The 20,657-nt window shown below is 40.0% G+C and overlaps 1 protein-coding gene across 6 annotated transcripts in view; it reads left to right on the top strand.

Moving 5' to 3' along the window:
* The window catches only part of elavl2 (ELAV like neuron-specific RNA binding protein 2), a 32,871-nt gene extending 16,754 nt beyond the window's left edge, over positions 1-16,117 (top strand). For all 6 annotated transcript variants that reach the window (XM_040012329.1, XM_040012332.1, XM_040012327.1 and 3 more), the window contains 5 exons: positions 5,268-5,371; positions 7,522-7,675; positions 9,510-9,735; positions 10,297-10,335; positions 12,127-16,117. In XM_040012329.1, the coding sequence (XP_039868263.1) occupies positions 5,268-5,371; positions 7,522-7,675; positions 9,510-9,735; positions 10,297-10,335; positions 12,127-12,457 (854 nt within the window). In that variant the 3' untranslated portion in view covers positions 12,458-16,117. The remainder of the gene's footprint in view (positions 1-5,267; positions 5,372-7,521; positions 7,676-9,509; positions 9,736-10,296; positions 10,336-12,126) is intronic.
* The last annotated feature ends 4,540 nt before the right edge of the window (positions 16,118-20,657 follow it).

Raw genomic sequence — 20,657 nt, 5'->3', positions numbered from 1 at the left:
TATTAACATTCATTTTTGAATCCGGTGCTCAAAGGGTTGTTTTTTGCGTTCCACTGACAGTTGTGTCATTTAAAAAAAAAATTGCACAGTGTCATTAAAGATTTTCAACCTCGCTGTCATTCATCGAGGCCTGAAGTACAGTTAAAGTGTTCCTGTAACTGCTTTGATGTGTTGGTTTCTACTAGAGCCAGTAGGGAAATGGCACTTTCAGAAAACTCCCTGTGGGAACATCCTGTTCAGTGTACAGTATTTGGGTAGGTGGACAATTTGCAAATGATTTCAGGTTTTTAATGGGAGGAATGCAGCTGGCAGAGACACAGTGACACGGTCTATGTGACATGAGCAGCTAGATAATGGTCGAGGCTGCAGGATTCTCACTACTAGCTGTTTGTGGTTAAGGTTATGGAGACCTTTCAGCGTTTCTCTCTGCCTGAGATGAAAATCCATTTGTTTTGTTTGCATTTTCTTCTGAATCAACAGTCAGCAGAGAGAGTGAGCGGAGCTTTTCCTTGAAATGATGCTTGAGGCTGAGAGAGGGGTGGCTGAGGGATGCAGTGACTTTAGATCCTGTGACTCTGACCTACATTAAATTAACATGTCAACTGTACACCCACCCACTTTGAAATATTCATGTTAATATTTCAGTTCCTGTGTATACCTGATCATTATTCACAGGTCTGTCTTTGCAGGGTTGCTACTATTCCCAAAAGTTACTGCTTCATTTTTAAAAATGCTGTCAAATCCTCAGACTATGTCGAGCTAAATTGTCTCTCGCTGCCTCCAACTACACCACCTGCATTCTCTTATGCTTTCTCTAAAAAGCATTTCTGTTATAGCTGTATTTGTAGAGCAGATTCTTTGGACTGGCACAACAGATATGTAAATCAGGAAGGTTATATTTCATTGGTGTAAACAAATGATAGCAAGGAGTAGACCACAAACCCAGGATGGTACTTGTGGGCATAGAAGACGGAGGGAGGGGGGGGTGTCTTATTATTTATTTATTGAATTTAAACTATTTGCATGCAGTGATGATGAAAAATTATTTAGTCTTGCCTGGGATAAATGCCCTCGTGTAGCCATGCATAAAAGAAATGTATTTAATAATGTGTGAAATGGGTTGCGTTGACTTGACAAGTGATCCCTGTTTAAAATCAGTGTACAGCACAGCCTACTTGGGTGATTGAACATAAACAACGTTTGATAGGTTGCATATTTAGGCGAGCTAGTGTGAACGCAACACTCAAACTAATTTCCGAGCGAGGCACTAAATGAAACGTGTTGTTTGAAATCAGCCTGCCCCTATGTGAGAACGACTTAAGTACTACGAGGTCCTGATTCATGCATGCCGCAGCTGAAATGTAGGATTTAATTCAGGAAACGATAGAAGCGCTCTGTGGACGAGTTTTGTTTTGGGTGACAAGACATGAACCTGTATGTTGCCTCGTCTTTTCTTTTAGTATGGGTAATTTTCACTTCAAACAAGACGTAAATAGACGTTCGTCTTGATCCAGGTGCTTTGAGCTTGATGATTTGCGCTCTTAAATGTTGGTCTTATATCTTTTCCACTAGATTGTTTTGTGTGTGTGATCCCTGAAGGGCAGGAAATATTTTGTACAAATAGACGTTCTGTGTCCATTAAGTACACTGAATCCTTACATATAGTTTGATTTTTGACGTTAAAAGATAACAGAACTTGATTTCTCTGAACAGACTAAAGTGCCTCTTCCAAACTTTTGACATGCTTATTAGACTCTGTTCAAAGAAGTCATGCCATTAGTTAATGCTGTGGTTTTTAAATATGGTCAGTTTACCTGTAAAACACTAATTAGCACAGCCTTTTCAGGTAGCTGTAATTAAACGATTAAAACCCTTGCTTGATCCAGCCTTGGGTCATTTTTAAACATGTAAGACAGCCGAGTGATCATCTGCAGAGCAATGATTTCCAATGATTTCGAGTCAGAGTGCAAAGCAGCACAGATGGATGATTGTCTGGTGTTCTAGTCTTTGTCCTCAGACCTCAGTGTAATATTCAGTGCAGTTCACAACATTTACTACAGAGATTTAAAAACATGTTATTAAAGGAAATGTGTTGCACCAGCTTGAGTTGTATTTATGGATTTAGGTTGCTGAGGGAGTTCAACACGGTACTGTGCCGGGACAGGACTTTTTTACATGTTTATCCTGAAGTAAACACTACATGCATTTAACCATAGCATGTACAGGTGTATCTTGGAGAGATTTTTTTTTTTTTTTTCTTTCTTCTTCTTCTATGGTGGGACTCGACTGAGATGGAAGCACTGTGACTCACTTGTGGTTCTCAGTTTTCCTCAAGTACAATGGGAGGCAGAGCCTTTCTATGGACCAGCTCCCATTTTGGATTCAGGAGACACGCTCCCTCTCTGTGCTTTTAAGATTGGGCTTCAAACTTTCCTTTTTCATAAAACTTTCAGTTAAGGATGTTTCATTTGACCCTGAACCATTGCATCCATAGTTAAGCTGCTATAGTTTCAGGCTGCTGGGGGATTTTTCACGATGCACTCAGTGTTTCTCCTTCACCCGCCTCTCTTCACTCCCTCTGCGTTTACATGACACTACTTTGTCTTCCTTCTCCAGTGCTTGTTGTGCTCGTCTCTCTGTGCCGTGTGGTTCTCTCCTCTCCTTTCCAATCTCCCTTTAACTGGTTTCTGCCAGCTTTTTCACCCTACCATCATCAGGTTTTGGCTCATGGGGAACTTGTTAGGATTCTCACTCTTTAACATTGCAGGGTTTTTTACCTTGAAACACAAAGTGTTTTGAGGCGACCGTTGTGATTGTCACTATGAATAAAACTGAGTGACAGTTGCAGCAGGCTCTTTAGTGAATCAGTGCTTAGATGAAGTCTGTTGCTGCAAACTCTAAAAGATCAGTGTGGCTATTTTGTAATTATATTTATTTTTGTTGAAGTAGAAATGCAGCCAGCTGGAGACGGTGAATTCTTGGCTCTCCAGCTGGCAGAAGATGCATGTCAAAGAGCATGCTTAAGGAAGGTAAATTATAGGTAACTGTGTGCATTTGCATAAACAGCCCTGCCTAAAGCAAATTAAAGCTCTGAAAAGGGCATTAATCCCCACTGTTGAGCTCTAGTTTCTATCAATGCACAAGTTAAATTTAATATAGAAGCTGCACTTTTGATTTGAAAATAAGCTTTTAAAGTAGTGCTTTTTATCCTTTTAAGGGAGCTTGAATTGGTGCTTAATAAAATGCCCTTAATGTTATTCAGAACCTCGGTTGTTTCTCAGGAATGATTCTCGTTTTCAGCTCTGCATAAAACCGTATCCCCTCCAGACTCTGTTGCTTTTGTCTCTCCCTTGGCCCTTTGGCAATGGATTTAAGCCAGCCTACATCTGTGCGCTGCTGCTACATCAGATGTTGAGTAATCACCAGAGAGAGATGCATGCTTCCTCTTTGCTTTAAATGTTCACGCTTTGGCTGCTGCTGCAGAAAGCAGCTTAGTCTGTGTCATTTTCCTCCCACTATGGATAGCAGTAGGTCTGTACTGGAAGCTGGGTGCAGCTCTCTGAAAGTGCTTCTCAGCATGTCTCTGCTGCTCCTTTAATGACAGCTGAAAGCCAACAAGTTGTTTGTTAAAGGGCCTCTTTCTTTACAGTGGATGCGATGGATGTTAGACACTCCATAGGAAGGTGTCACAAAAGCTTTGCATGCTCGTATAGAGCGTCTGTAGGGGAACATTGTACAGCAAGCATTTTGCCCTCAGGGCTCAAGTAGATGTTTCATTTCACCAGCTCATTTCAAAGACTTGGCATATTTCTCCTGGCGATAATGTTCCCTGACCTGGAGGTGAAATTAAGTTTATGAACTTTGTGAGTCACTGCTTGTTCTGCTGTGATCAAGCAGTGAGATGGATTAAAGCGGTATGGGAGTATATAGGGAGTTCAGCTGTGTAGAAAAGCAGTCTCGAGATATTTCATAGTTGGATGTTTAATTATTGTAAACTAAATTTAGTGTGCTCTGAGTTACAGTTCAGCCTGTTTAGGTGCAACACAGAAACCCAAAGATCAGGGACATTTATCAGTTGAAAATGCATTTATTATTAAATCGTTATGCTTGATTATATGAATAAATATCTTGATATCATAACAGTAATAATCCTATAACTAACCAGCAGTGGGATTTCAGTCTTTGAACCGTGGCAGAGTAGTAAGTAATTGGTTCATATGAATGGCCTTTTCTCAGCTATTCACTGTAGCGATGCATCAACAAGGACAACTTACTGGTGCAAGAAAGCATCAGCAGATAGATGCTGAGATAAATGTGTCCATTCTCATTACAAAATACTTGCGTGAATGGGGACAGTAATTTAATATCTAAAATTTAAATTGACAGATTACTTTAAATTTAGCGTATCACCTGTGCAGTGGTGCACAGATGTGACGGTGTCTGTTACAGTATTGTGTAGTAGACATGAATGTCTCAATGAGAGCTTTTTTTTGGGCAGTAGGAAAAAATGTATATATTTTTGGCAGTTTGAAGCATGGAGTGAGTTAATATATCACTGAAAGAATAGAAAGTCTAGTTTTACGTGCATTTAATTAGGGGCATCCGAGAGATGGAGAAAAGTCTATATTGAAGAGAAAAAAAATCTGCTACTGCAGGATGAACTTCTGCCGCAATCATTGCTTTAATATAACTAATCAAAGTGCAGGTTAATGGTGTCATGAGCCTCACTGTCAGAGATTTAAATTATTTTTAATTTCCCAAAACTTTCCGATGCCATTCAGCTTGTTTATATATGTGCTGCATTAATATGGTGAAACTGCTCGAGATGGTGAACTTGACCGGCAGTGAAATTGCAGAGAAACCCAGGATGTGGGTGGAGGAAATTGAATTGCCTCTGTGCACATAGTGAGTGGGTGTCAATCTATTGTACATTTTAGAGATAAACTGCAGCGGGAGGGGAAGACATTGAGCCTCGGCTACTTCGCTCTGTCGTAGATGAGTTGGTGTGAAAGCAGAGCAATTGCTTGTCATTTTTAATTTAAAACCTGTTTGTCAAAGAGCGTGTTTAGTTTGTTTACAACCTGTGGTAAATTTCCTGAGATTTGTAGGAAATGGTTTGACCTCTGTGCGCTGCCAGATATGAGATTGTTTGGGGAGGGGGTAAAACCACATTTATGCTAATTCTGCTGATTCTAAAAAGACCTGTTTTTGCCCACGTTAGTCTTAAATTTCATGTCACATTAATTTTATTTATATTGTGATTGCAGGGCAGAGCCTAGGCTATGGATTTGTGAATTATGTGGACCCAAAGGATGCAGAAAAGGCCATCAATACCTTAAATGGCTTGAGACTTCAGACCAAAACCATCAAGGTAAGACATCATATGTTATCCTTTTTGACATGTTTGAAAAAATAAATAAAAATGTCTTACCGGTTATGTCTGGCTCTGTAGGTTGGAGTCGAGACATAATGAGGCTGGAGCAGTGTGGGGTGTAAAGGGAGCCTATTGTTAATCTGGGCACAGGCGGCTTTGCTTGGGCCTCTAGTAGAGCAGAACTGTTTCTATGGTTGCATGTGCTGTAGCACTGCTGTATGCCTTTACAGGGAGGTGGCTGCCATTAGCATTCATCAGGCAATGTAGCACTCAATGTGCTGGTGGAAAAACTCATTTGCTTCATATAGTGCTGCAGGATTTGTGGATGGTGGAGTCAGATTATTAGATGTGACACTTTTTCTTTTTTCTTTTTTTGTGCTGGCCTTACGAGGAGCTAGCCTTCTCATATCAGGCAGAAAGCTATTAGAGAATTTCTGTGGGCAAAAACACATTTTGTAATAGAAAATTGATGTTTGAATAGCACCAAATTTGTAAGCTGTACGCTTGATTATTTCTGTTTTTAACACTTCAATATTGTGCAGATGTGGCATGTCATGACAGCAGAAGATGTAGTGTTGTGAGCCATACCGCTTCAATTCCACAAATCGGAGCCCATCTTTCTCATGTCGCTGCCTGTCTCAGTTCATACCCCTGAAAGTAGAACATGGTAACACTGCCTTATGCATCACACATCGAAAACTCTCCAGCTGCCCTGTCAGAAGTGCAAATAAACCCAGTGAAGTGGGGGAATATACTTTGCAAATATTAGCATTAAATAAAGTGTGAAGGTTAGACTATGGATGAGGCTGGGCAGGGGGCTTTAGCTTTTACTGTTATCACTCTACTCTTCACCGGTGGTACACGGCAGATTTTGAGGTGTGGTCACTTGACCTTTATTTATTCCCATAAAATGATGACAGAGGAATAGAGATGAGTGTGACGCTAGGGGGAACACACTCGCACACTCTGTTCTTTCTTTGTCTCAATTCTCTTCCACAAAACCATCCTCCAACACTTCTTATCACATCAGCTCTGAAAATTTAGGCTGCTTTGGTTCCTGCAGATTATCAGACAAATCTCGACATAACCGAAAATGAGATGGTGCATGGAGAAAAATGAATTTGACTGCTGAGGGGTGTAATGATGTATTGATCCACATGACCTGGTAGAGGATTGAGTCTACCTCTCTTTGCTATTACTTGTCTGGGTTTCTGGATGGATGTTTGTTTGCGCCCCATATTTATTCTAGCCTGTTGCTGGAGATTTTTCTGATGTAATCTGAATTCAGAGGCAACAAAACCTCTAGAGTAGTTCAGATGAAGGTAAAGAGGCAGCCACATTGCTGTGTAGAGCGATTTTTAACACTTTGGGGTTTTTTGAAAGATGAGCTTTCTTGATGGGCCTGACGTTTAAATTGTCAGGATTTTGAGTTGAGGGACAAAATGTGACAGGTTAAACTCTTTGTGGACAGGCTGGTTTGTCAGTGTCCAATTAATAATTATAAAATGTTTTAGTGTTTAGGTTTGCACTGAGGAAGACAGCAGCAGAAACCGGCAATGCACCACCCTAATGTTGCTAAAACCCAGCTGCTAACACTTACATCCTTTATATTAACTAATATGTTACAAACGCATCGAGCCACTGCAGTTTGTGTACACCACTTCTTTTTTTTTTTTTTTTTTTTTTTTTTTTTTGCAAAGCCCTGATTTCCTTTCACCTGCATTAATGGGGTCCCTCGGGTTAAGGATGGGAAAGTTGAGCTCATTTTGGGACATTTTCAAACGTAGCCGACGGTCTGTATTGAATGTCTGGTTTGTGGTGTCACTGTGTTATCACGTGATGGTTAAAGTTGGAATACAGATGGTTTTACAAACACTGGCGGGCTTGATGTCTGCTGGCTATGATGTTAGGAGATGCCATACACAGTAATGTAGTCTACAGAAGACGGTGTATTTAGTTTATCATGTGATGCAGTTCTGTGTGTGGCCTGCAAGTTCACTCACACGTGAGTTAGTTTATATTCTCTCTGCTATGACTCGGTTACAGCATCTGTTCGGAGATAAGAATCAAAGGTGATGGATGGTCTAACCTGCTTGTGCGTAAACTGGCTGTAATATACTGAGGTCGACAACTGTTTCCACTTGTAGGTTTCCTATGCGCGTCCAAGCTCCGCCTCCATCAGAGATGCAAATTTATACGTCAGTGGCCTGCCAAAAACTATGACTCAGAAGGAACTGGAGCAGCTCTTCTCTCAGTACGGACGCATTATTACCTCACGCATTCTGGTGGACCAGGTGACTGGTGAGTACAGCATGACAGCTTTCCCTCGTCTTTGTTCCATCTTCACTCTGTCACGCCCATCCTCCCATTTCCCTCCTGACTGCCACAAAATGACACAACCAGGACTGAGAAATGCATCAGAGGTGTTGCTACGAGGTTCCCAAAAACGCAATTTTCCACAAGACGTGCTCATAAATATGCATAGATGGAATATAAAATTGAGTATAAAGTAGCAGGACTCGATGCGTCATAATTTCTCCCTCCTGCCTGCACTTACTCCCTTTTCTCTTTCCATCCCCAAGGTGTACATGCGATGCCTGTTTTATGGCAAGAAATGAAATGCATTTAGAGCAGTTATATTCTCCTTTCCTCAGCTGTCAAGCAGAAGCCTTATGAAACACTGATAAACAGAATCTTTCACTGGGACATTTCCCAGTGGTTCTGTCCCACTGCTGAAGCTTATTCCTTCTGGCGTGTGTTATGGGAATGGCTGTTTTCATAGTTTTCAAACATAAAACCACTTGTTCCTTGAGGATTCAATGGTCTTACCTTGGTATTAATAACCCAGCTCAGTCTTTCAAACACCAAAGCAGGATTGCAACCTGCAACTTTTTTATGTATAGAAATAACAGAAATGTGTTAATGAGCTAAAAATGTAAAAGTAGCAAAATGTGCAGCAAAAACTTCTTACGCAAATGACATGGGAGGCTGGCCTGATTGACCAATACTGGCAAAGATTGCGCTCCTTGGCAGGCAGCAGTCACATATGTGACCGAGGGGAATGACATGCGCTGGTGTCCCAACAGGGCATTAAGAGGGTAAATAAGTCGAAGCAGCAAGTCAAGAGTGATGCAGCCCACTTAAAAGCCATTAAATCACATGGAGCCCACCTCAACTTAAATCCTCTCAAATCAATGTACAGGAGAAAGTGTTATTAAACAAATTAAATGTGCTGCCGCCCATAAATTGCTAATGCTAATCAACCATATGTAAGATTAAGGCTGATGTGTGACTCACCTGCCACTGTGACACAAACTTCAGTATAAGTGCAGTAAGTTTAGGTCAGACTGTCACAAACTAACCAGCTTATATTACCAGTTTTTATTCATTTTTATTTAAATGTATTTATGTAAATACATAAGTGTACATACTTGAGTGATTCAAACTGCATTTTATTACTGTGGCCCACCTGCAGCACATTTGTAACCCAACAGGGGGCCCCGACCCACGCTTTGGGAATCACTGAGTTAAACAAATAACTAAATATGAATAATTAGCTTGTGTCTCTAGAGTGTGTCAAAGACCAAGTACCTGCGTCATCAGTTTTTCTACATCTGTGCTGTGGCTTTTTCCTAATGTTCAGCTGCTAATAACAGACAGTAAAATGTCACTTTACAGAGAAATTACAGCTGTTAAACTGCTACCAGCCTAGTTGTATATAAAGTTTACTTCATAGATGTCCATAAATACATGTCACTGCTGATGTATGTCCTCCTCCTGTGTGTGTGTGTGTGTGTGTGTGTGTGTGTGTGTGTTGTGTTATTTAATGAATTTCCAGACGTGGAACGCACTTCTCTGTCAATACATACAAATATAAAAAAGCAAATGTTTGTGGTCACGCATGCTGTAAGGTCATGCTTTTAAAACTGGAGTAAGAAATTACTTTATAGTGTAGTGATAGACCTTGAAAGCAGTTCACTGTACTACTGGGTAAAATGGTAAAAGTCATATTGGAGGGGAATAAAAAGGCATATCGGCATTAAACGAGTCTACTTAAAAGGCTGATCATTAGTTCATGTTTTGACAGTCGGGTGAAGCTCAGAATGACTAATCTGGAGTTACTGGGCTCTCTCAGGTGTTTCCAGAGGAGTTGGCTTCATTCGTTTTGACCGGCGAGTTGAGGCTGAGGAGGCCATCAAGGGTCTGAACTGTCAGAAGCCGCCTGGTGCCACCGAACCCATTACAGTCAAGTTTGCAAACAACCCGAGCCAAAAGACCAGCCAGGCGCTGCTGTCCCAGCTCTATCAGTCACCCAATCGAAGGTACCCAGGACCCCTCGCACAGCAGGCACAACGCTTCAGGTAAAAGGGGCACACCAAAAAAGTATAATGCTGCTAGTGAAGCTGATTTTGTTGACCCTCTGAGGTTTTTGGATATTAGCATTTAAATTGTCTCACTGGCAGTATTGTGAAAATATTCTGTGTCGGAGCTCGTCGGTACTCTGGGCAGAATATATCATCCCCATTATTACATTGACTTTGCGGCATGTTGCAGACGTAGGCCTACCACACAATCGGGTTTAAACAGATTTTTGGCAAATGTGGAAATGAGATGAGCAATGAATGAACAAATTGTGCAAGTTAGTCCAAAAAATGTGTTAATTTTCAGTGTGCTGATTGATGTCAGTGGTTGTTAAAGCTGCCACCCTGTCAGCCTAATTGACCCTTTTCTGTATGAACTGCAAGTCTCCTGTTGGCTGTGTTGTGAAGGATGACTGGGGAAAATTTAAGTGGAACAGCAGACGTTAATCGTGGTATCAGACCCATTACTCATCTTTGTCATCCTGTCAAAACTCATCAGCTTCCTGAAAAGTTTCTTTCTTATAAAATTAATTTGTCTGTTGGTGTTTTGCTCTTTTTAAGGTTGGACAATCTGCTGAACATGGCCTACGGAGTCAAAAGGTAAATTGACTTTCTGTTTTAGTTTTAGTCTGCCTTAATTGATCCTTGAGGGAAATTCCGAGCTTAACGCGAGGGAGCTGATGGGATACATTTTGTTGTTTATTTCCTATGAGCTCTATGGCAGCATTGTGTAGGTAGTTAACACTGCATAAAGTGGCACTGATTCAATATGAGACTGCTGCTCAAAGCAAATGCTTTTCTGTGCATCCACAACAAATATACACACAATTCAGTTGGTGTGGGTGAATCAGGCTGTTTGTCTTCACAGTAAGTCATGATGTAAATATTGAACAGCTGCTGCAGATGCCTAAAGGCAGACCTGTGTATGCTGAGAGCATAGGCTGGAGGGGCAGGGTCTCTCCATTGTGTTAGACCAGCGGAGGATGTCAAAAACTACCTGCTAAATTTATCTGATTTAAGTCGCTCTTACTGCCTGATGTGGCATCGTTTCTGGTTTGGTTTACAATTTCTAAAGCATAAATAACATGACTGCATTGTCTGTAGGTTGCTAACCGGGTCGATATCCTTTAATCTAATTGAGTATTTAGTGCGTTAATACTAAAGAGCAGCATGTGGTCTGCTCAGCTGCCATGTTGGAGAATCTGAAGTGCAGTTTGTGGCAAAATGACTCTTTATGGTTTGAACAAAGCAGAGTCTCTGTATCCGAAGGGACACGGAGGTGACTGTTTTAGTGGCCATGCTCAGTGTTTAACATAAACGTGTTTAGGTATTTGTCCTTTAAACGTGTTCTCTGAAATAAGGAAACTGTATAAAATCAGCTGCTGGTGATGCAGTGGAGCGCTTTAATCTAGAGCTAATGTCACAACATGTGATAGATTAAAGCACTGTCTACGCCGCTTGTCTACATAACAAAGGGCAGACTCTTACAATCTTACTCGCTATTGCACAAAATTGCACGTTTGTATTGAGCTTTGCACTCTTACCTTGATCTATTATGGACAGCCCTGTCCTGTTTTAAACTTTGTTGCGTCAGACGTCTTTCAGGATTCGCCGGGATACCAGTTTGTCTCAGTTCAGTTTTATAAGAATGTCTTCCTCGTGTGTGTGATTGAAGTCCAGTTCCCTGAAAGCTCAAAGAGCCGTCACCAGCAGCAATAGACGTGCGATTTCTCCTCTGCCGTGCTCGTTGGCTGACGTCTTGGTTGCCAAATTTCTCCGTGGGTCCTTGATGCTGGGAGCACACCTGTCATAGTGGATGTTCCCTGAGAGGCCAAGTGGAGCAGCTAATCTTGTGTGACACCTGCTGCAATAATTCATAGGCTTTTCATGCACTTTGAATTTTGTTTCTTAAATCTGCAAAAGCACACTTACCGAAGGCCAGAGCCTTTCTGTGCCTCGTTATTATGCTCTTGGCAACTGCCGCATTTATATAGAATTTATTTCCCTTTATAATTTGCCAGTTTTTGATTTGGAGGAAATGATTTCCTTTGCAGTTGTGAAGCTACAAACTAAATGTGTGGGGAGTCGCTCGAGGACTGAATCTGTGCATTTATTCTGAGGGTTGCTGCTCAGGTGACTTGCTGCAGAAGATGAAGGAAGTGTGTTTTGTGAAAAATCTGATTATGTAATTCCTGAAATGAAAGAATGGCACTAGCACCATATGGCCATAGAAGCATCCATGGCTCACGATGTGTGGGTAGAGCTGATCCCTGCAGAGACTTGTCACACTCTGTTAGGCTTGTTGGTACGATCTCCTGTCTTATAAAATGGCCCGTTTTGTGCTCATTTTGGCTCTTGCCTTGAACCATGTTACTTTTTGTGTTTTAACAGCAGGTTCTCCCCGATGGCCATTGACGGGGTGACCAGCTTGGCTGGCATCAACATCCCGGGGCACGCGGGCACTGGCTGGTGCATCTTCGTCTACAACCTGGCTCCGGACGCAGATGAAAGCATCCTTTGGCAGATGTTCGGGCCGTTTGGTGCTGTCACAAACGTCAAGGTTATCCGCGACTTTAACACAAACAAGTGCAAAGGATTTGGTTTTGTCACCATGACTAATTACGACGAGGCAGCTGTGGCCATCGCCAGCTTGAATGGATACCGCCTTGGGGACAGAGTTCTGCAAGTGTCATTCAAAACCAACAAAACACACAAAGCCTGAAACTCAGATTGTTTCTAGAAAACTCACCAGAAAATGGAAACAGAAAATGGAAGCGTATTGACCGTAACTTTCTACATTAGTAACAAGAGCTTTGTAAATCAGTGTTGCGAAGAAAAACGATATTTAGCGTCCAACAATGTGATCTCTTTTTTTTTTCCTTCTCTTTTTTCCCATTGCTACACTTTGAATCTTCTCTATACTTTAAAACAGAAAAATACCTGCAGGTCTTGATGCCTGTCATGTTGACTTCTCTTGCTGTCTTTACAGATGGACCATCTAAAATGTTACTCTAGGTTTTGTCATTTTGTTGCACATCTGCTTTGAAACAGTAAGTCTTGTAAGGTTATGTGTAGTGATTTTTCTTTGTACTTCTGTGTCCTGATTTGCCACACGTGCGTTTATGCCTTCGGTGGTTAGCAAGTATTTGCGTTGAACTATTTGCGGTTCTGTTAATTTTGTAAGTATTCTGTTTCCTGTAATATCAGTTGGTTATTGGTTGGCTGCATAATGTTGCTTATTGTACAATTAACAGATAAAAAGACAAAAAAAAAGATTCTTAAAGCAGTACCTTGCCAAAGAGCTAAGAACCTCTTTGATGTGGGTTTAAAAGCATCTATTTTTATAAAAAGAAAAATTTGGAGAAACTTTTTACTGGACCTGGAACAAAATATTTTGACTTGGATACTTTGAGAAATATCTTCATATGACACCTTGTGAGCTTTTGAACTTTACAAGAAAGTTTGCAGTGGTTGAAATTTCTGGAGAGATTTATGATGTAAAAGATACCTTTTGAGATCTTTGTATTACCTTTAGATTATAGAATCAGTGGCAGTGCTGGTTTCATTTGTAAAATCATCTGTGGGTCCCCCCTCCCCTCGGTCGTCTGGTCGTTACGGCTAGCGACTCGCTTTCCGGTCTGATTTGGAAACGGACAAAACTTCAAAGGTTGATCTGCAAAAAGTGCATGAAAAATTAAAAACATGGAGATATCATAAAGGTAAATGGGGGATTTAAAAAAAAAAGGGAAAAAAGAAAAATCAGTTCTTCCTCTAAGATTCCCTTCAGATGGAGCTCATGGTGTTTTGTGGTGTATCTACAATATCATTAGACTGATTTTTGTCTTAATATCAACCAATGAGGGTTTTTACATACTTTGTATGAAAGATTGAAGACAAGCCAGTGAAGGCAGCAGCATCAAAAAACAACTAGCGTGACAAATAGAAAGGTTCCTCCTGAGCTTTGAGCTGTGTAAATAAGTCCTTTTTTATGTTGAGTACTTGGCAGACTTTGATTTTCGTTTGGACTTCATTGAAAAGTGTGGTTATTATATACAACTTTCTTTTCAGGACTGTGTAAGGTCTTTTTTTGTTTTTGGATCTTTATTTTCAGTTTCTCTTCAGTTGAAATACTTGAGTTGTCGTCCTATGGACTAGCATTAGTGCATCAGATTTGTTGGTTGTTAGGTCTGTAGATAGTCTTGCTTCGTTAAAAAAAAAAAAAAGGTATTAAGAAACTATAGACATTTGTTTTGTTTTGGGTTTTTTTTTTTATATATAAACATTATAGATATATATTTATGTGGTAAAGAATGGATATAAACCACAGTTTTGAACTATTTGATTACTTTTTTCATACTCATATCTCTATATATAAATATATACGTAATGCATATAACCTGTCTTTAAAATCGTAAAAAGGTGTATATTGCTTTATTCACTTTGGGGAAGGGCGGTGAAGCAGTTCCATTAACAATAGCAAAGTTGGTTGCAGAAGTTTGTCAACATCTAGCTCATCTCGAACACACAAATGGAGGCTGGTTGAGCCTTAGATGCACTGAATACTGCACCTGCATCCTGCTTGGTATTTCAACCGATTATTAGTCATGCTTCCCCTTAAACGAGCAGTGTGCTATGCATTATATAATTATCTTTGCAACTGCTTTTTCTTGTTTATCTATTCCTTCTTTGTGTTACTTGTACAAGTTAAACTTTAAGTCTAGATGAGTTGTGATACTTGCTGCTGTAGGGAAGAGACAACATTTGTCATGCCTGACCTGCCACTGCTGAGAATAAGTTTTGTTTTTCCTTTATGTAACCGCTTGATGTTTTTTTTCCTCTATTTATTTTATTTTTTTTCCTCTTATTTATTTATTTTTTTTGGTCTTGGGAAATTGTGCTGCAGGTCTGGCATGAGGAAATGTTTCCTCCCATCCCTCTTTTCTCAATTCTTAATATGAGAGTGATTATTTATTTGAAGTTGTATAGTCTGACTTGGTTCACAGCATTTTTGGAATAGAATCTTTTTGTTAAGTATTTAAAAGGATGTACATGTTCTTTACTTTGTGTTTGGATACTTTTGGATTTATTTATTTTTTCCATGTTCAGTACATCAATAAATAAGTTGAAGGGCAATGAAGCTTTGTGATTGGATCATTCCTGTTTCCTGTCTGACAGGAAACGGAGTTTTACTAACTACATGCCGAAATGTTTAGTTTTAAACTGTTGTGCTTTAAGCTGGAAACGACCCCCATTAACTAGCCAGTCTAATTGCTTTGCTTTTCACTTGACAGTTGCTCAAATGCTTCAGTACTTAGGCTTCCTTAAAAAAAAAAGCAATATGCAGTTTTTAACTTTGTTTAAATGATATGATGCACTTCCCTGCTGATGGGCAGATTTCCGGGCTTTTAAAGCTCTCTGCTTCTGTAGTAATTCTCTCCACGTACACGAGAAAGCCAAATAGATTTGCAGAATGTTTAAATGCCCGGTGACTCAAACTTTACTGGCAGTAAAATGGTAGGGTTCATCTTTTCTAAATTAAATTGGACAGGATTTATTTTGGAATGAAGTAGCCTTAAAGTGGACCTGTTATTAACGGCTCAGTCTTCCCTATTTAGTACTCGTCCTTGGTGCAGCGCTTCAGTTCATCCACCGTCTCAAACAAGCTCGATTGGTACAAAGGGCTGTGCCACGAAAATGTCCAGCAGCAGCCTTCACACTGCTCATGCAAGCCCGGATGGATCCATGCTTTCATGTTCAAGTCTGACCCTGACTCACGCATTTACAATCTTCTATCATCCAACTGTATAAGCCTGTGTGAGTTGTAGCCCCAGTTTCCTGTTCTGGGATGACCGTGTCCTGCTACTTTAGTAATCTGCTCCAAGATTCAACATGTTCATTCACAGATGCTCTTCTGCAGAACTTGGTTGTAACGAGCGGTTATTCGATGTCGTTGCCCTCCTATTAGTGCAAAGCAGTCTTGCTGTTTTCTTCTGGTCTCCACTACAATATTTTCCTTTTTGGACATTTCTCTAAACCTTAGATGGCGGTGTTGGGAAACCAGTAGAGCAGTTTCTGAAATATTCAGACCAACCTGTCTGGCATCAACAACCAGTTTGAACTTTAGCAGGCTGTGTTAACGTGTGACCAAATTTGCATTTTAAAGCAATTGAAAGTGAACCTAATAAAGTGGCCACCTTTTATTGAAACCTTACGATCATGAGACGACACTTCTAACCCACCCAACTGCTTCACTTTGGAAATTTGGGGTGTGAGGAGGGGTTGCCACTGTAGCTGTACCTTCTTAGCTTTTCACTGCACTGTAGTACTGAGGTTGGAGTAGTTTAGATACAATATTTGAAAGTGCTGAACTTCAAATGTGTTTAAAAAAAAAAAAAGAAATGCTAATCTATTTTCAGGTTTCTTCTGCAGGAGGTTGAGGTATAATTGGGGCACAGTTCAGGTGCTGACTTGAATGTTCCAACACAAAGAGCAGCGCAAGGCTTGAAGGAAGAAGCCTGGTCTAGAGTATTGATTTCTTTTTCTTTCTCCCCTTCCTTTTTATTTTTTATCTCATGCTCCACTTGAGGCTGACGGTCGCTGATGAAATGGCCTGCTTTGAAGTGCGCTTCCCTACAGAGCAGCCACCTCACACTGCCCGACTGTCATTTTAGGGGCACTGCAAGGACGTAGATGGGAGCTGCTTTATAAGCCAGTTCCTTTTTTTTTTTTTTTTTTTTTTTTTCTCTTTCTTCTCTCTTTCTTTACAAAAGGGGGAACCCTTTTGTAAAGAAAGCATTTCTGAAGTATCCACTGTTTTTTGGGGGGAGTGGGGTTTCAGCACACTGCTCAGTTTAATGAAAACAATATTTATGGCATGCTCAATCATGTAGTCATTCTAGCTCTGTTTGGCTCCAGCAGATAAGAAGGCTGCTCTTTGAGCTCCTTATAAAGCTTCCCCTCCGATATTTACGGTTCCATTAGCCTGCGTGCGCGAGCAGAAATGTCTTTCCCTGAAAGGAGTCGGTTTTTTTTTTTTTTTTTTGTTTAAAAGCAGTGTCAATATTAAGATTTCATGACACTTCTCTGGTTTGTGGATCTTTGCTGGAAACAGATGATGTGTGAGGGAGCTTTGGCTGAGCGACGGCGTGCTTGGTTTTTATCTGACATGTTAGCGGCTCTTCTCGCAGCTGAAACTGGTCTTATCGTGGAACTACAAATGATTTTGAACTGTGTGCAGTGATTACATGCAGCTAGTGAAAACAGGATTAGGCTTCAGCAGTTAACGGGCGTCACAGACGAGTTGGTGTGAGTTTAGTTGTTTGACATAAAGAAATGCATTTTCAGTGGGTTTCCTCCAGCTGTGCACTGAATCAGCAGTGTTTTGGCAGGTGCAGAAAATTGCATCGACTTCTCTTCGAATGCTCGTTCAAAGATTTCATTCAGATCGCAAGATGAAGCACAAAGGACTAAAAATTAGCTTTTTGACTTTGACGGGGATACCGTGTTATCCTCTGACACATTAGTCTGCAAGGACAAGAAAAAAAAATCAATCTTCTAATCATGCTGTGTATAAAACATGAACATGATCAATGTGTTTTTGACTCCTCCTCCTGAAGCCTTCAGGTTAGCAGTTAGCACCTTTAGCTTACACAACTAGATTGCTTGACTGATGCACTGAAGCTTGTGAGTTTCATGGTTTTAATGGACGGTTCACTGCAAAATTAAAAACTACTCAAGACCATAAAGAGATAAACGAACTTGAGCGGCTGATGTTTCCTCTGCTGTTAAACTGTTTCTTGGATAATTTGAGTTTTCCCGAGTTGGAAAGATGATTTTTCACTTTGCGTTCGTGTGTGCAAAAATCAGCTGCTTGTAGCCATGTTTTGTGTACGACATCAACATCTCTGCATCTCTTACCAAAAGTAGTTTAGTCTACTTGAGAAAATTCATGGGAATATTCCAGCGCCACATGAATGCACAATGAAGCTATTATTCATGGACTTTCATTAGATGTACTTCCATAGGCCAGCCTGAATAAAGTGCAGTGAAAGAATTTCAGTAAGTCCTACTTTATTACAGAAAAACAAAATGTACAAACTGGACCAGCGTGCAGAGTTTTGTTTACCGAAGCATTTCAAAAAACAAAAGCTGTAGTTTGTTGGAGCACGGCGATGTCTCAGTTGTTTTTATAGATCTGTAGTATTTGAACGCAATTTGGACCTCACGGATATTTCTATGAACCTTGTGATGTGTTCTTCCAATCAGCTTTGGAAAAACATTGCAAATGAAGGTAATGCATTTGAACACAACTGCAAGAATGATTTGATATTTTTAATATCATTTATTAAAACTAATAGTATTGGGTTAAATATTCCATGTAGGAGCCACATTTAACCTGAAATAACCTTTTGTAGCCGTTTTGTCTCAAAATTCTTCAATTCTCCATGTAAATTAAATTCAAAAAGATTCCAGAGTTGTGATTTTAAAGTTTTCTGCATCCATATGTAATCAAATCAAATCGGGGCTTTGATTGGCCCACTCCATATAACCATTTCCTCTTTCTGAGCCAATCTTTGGTGCTTGGCATCATTATCCCACTAAAAGCTTCCACTTCAGGTTCAATTGAACTTTGCGGCAGGTGGCTTGATCATCAAGCGTCTGATGACATGCAGATGTTAGTCAGTGGATACTAGTCTCTGTGGCTGTCACACACACTCTTTGTACAGCTTTATCTTTGATTTGTCTGTTCAGCGTCAAATATTCCAAAATCCCCGGTCTTTGTACGTTCATAATTTTTGGAATGCAAAGTTGTTCCACTGGTATGAATCTCATTCCAGTTAAATTTCTCTGATTGTAGATGCATGCATCGAGATTACCTGCAGATGCTGTAAGGCTATTTTGTTATTATTTTATTTATTGGAGACAATTTTTATCTTTAAAGTCATTAGCAGTGATTTTCCTTACATTGGAAACATTTATTTCAAATAATTTCAGGTTTTCTCTAAATCGTGTCTCTTTTAGCTCTTGGCAAACTGATACCACACAGTTGAGCTGCAAAGAGAACAGCACAGCCTCCAAGGTTTAAATAACACAATACTCATTTTATAGATTTAAAGGTGTGATAAATGTAGGAGTGTATTTAATTCTCTTATCAGCTTTTCAAAATTTAGGGCTCTGAATATTGCTGCATGATGTCAGTTCTGTCTTCTTCAAGAATATTGTAATAGTATTTCATTAAGGTTCAAATATTTGACACTTGATCAGACAGCTGAGTCTGTAATTATTGGATACAGTTTCTATTTTTCCCAAATGAATTTAGCCTTTCCCTCACAAAAAACCCAAACTGCAGCAGTGCCCTGTGGGATGCCCAGGGTTTGCTCATCATCAGGGGTAATTAGCCTAAGGAGAAATGTGCTTGACGTTGTGTGTGCCTGGTCTTTGCTTTCTAGGGTATTAAAAAAAAAAAAAAAAAAAAAAAAAAAAACCTTTATCCTCTTTACCCTTGATGTCCAGCTCTAATGTGGTGCAGCTTTGACCTGCAGTCCCACAAGTCTAGTGCATAAAGAGTAGAGCTCCAGCGATGTGTCCCCTATACTTCAGCCTACATTTCAGTCTGTGTTGATGAAGAAAATAGTCACACACATGCTCTCTCTCAGCGTCTCGACACCTGGTTACTGCTCGTACCCTTGTAACTGCTCACCTTGGACTTGTGAAGCCTAGCCTGGTATGTAATGAAATGAGAGAAGTAAAACTCTGCTTTTGGGTTTTGGCCAGAGCTGCTGCTGATGTCAGCAAGCTGCACATAAACACATTTGCATGTGGTCTGTCTGCCCGTCTGATTTATGGCTCACCGGGTTTTTAGTTGTGCTCATTTATAAGTTGCTTTTTCACACATGGTTTTCTCCCTTGGTTTTATGGTGGGAGTTACTTTTTCATACAGATAGATTTGGAAAATTGGAAGTTAAAAGCAGCGTTGGTCAAGTTACTTGAAAAAAGTAATCCTTAACTAATTACTGATTACTTCCCCAAAAGGTAATCCCGTTACTTTACTGATTACTTATTTTCAAAAGTAATTAATTAATTAGTTACTTTTTAAAAACATGATTTACAACCTGAGTAGGTGATAAAGCGATGGATCTTTCAGCCCAATTCTACTTTTTCTGCATAATCCATCATACAAAATGTAATCAAATGGAAAAGTCTCTTTTTGAAAACTTGTTTTATTAGTTTAAATCTTTTAACTTTATGCATCAAGCAAAAAATTCAATTATATGCAACATTCTCTGACTGGAAGAAATTAGTTTAACGTTTAAAACTATTTTCTGCACATTCAGGCACATAAAATAAAATATTTTTTTGTGTTTGCACTCAGTCTTTCAAATAGATGCAAGTAAAACACAGCAGAAAATAAAGTCAAAGACTAGCTGTCCTGTTGCTCTATTTTCACCTGTAAAGCAGGAGTGGGGTGAGGTTTACCCTGGTGCAGGTGAGCCGCGGTCAGTTGAAGAATCCGCGAGTTTCTCTGAGTTTCCCATTACGTCGTAGCGCACTCGGTGCTTACTTGGAAGTTTAGGGGTTTTTTTCGCTGTAAAAAATAAGTTTTCTTCCCACACACAACGGACACTAATGTTTTTGTCACTTTTTATGGAATCAAAGTAAAAGTAAGGTCAGTACTTCCACGCTTTAAACGCTGCACGCTCATACTCTCTCCCACAATCGATATGTGATCCATTGTTGATCTGCACACAGCTGTTGTCACCAACGTCGCACTCGCTTACGTCACTGTCGTGAGACATTCTCGCAAAAAAAATCACGGTTTTAGTAACGCAGCGTTCCTACGGGAAAATAACGGTAATCTACCGTTTTTGCGATAGTAATCCCTTACTTTACTCGTTACCTGAAAAAAGTAATCGGTAATCGTT

Source organism: Simochromis diagramma, unplaced genomic scaffold (genome assembly GCF_900408965.1).
Source record: "Simochromis diagramma unplaced genomic scaffold, fSimDia1.1 OVJJ01000604.1, whole genome shotgun sequence".
Lineage (NCBI taxonomy): Eukaryota > Metazoa > Chordata > Actinopteri > Cichliformes > Cichlidae > Simochromis > Simochromis diagramma.
This window is presented reverse-complemented; position numbering and strand designations above follow the sequence as displayed.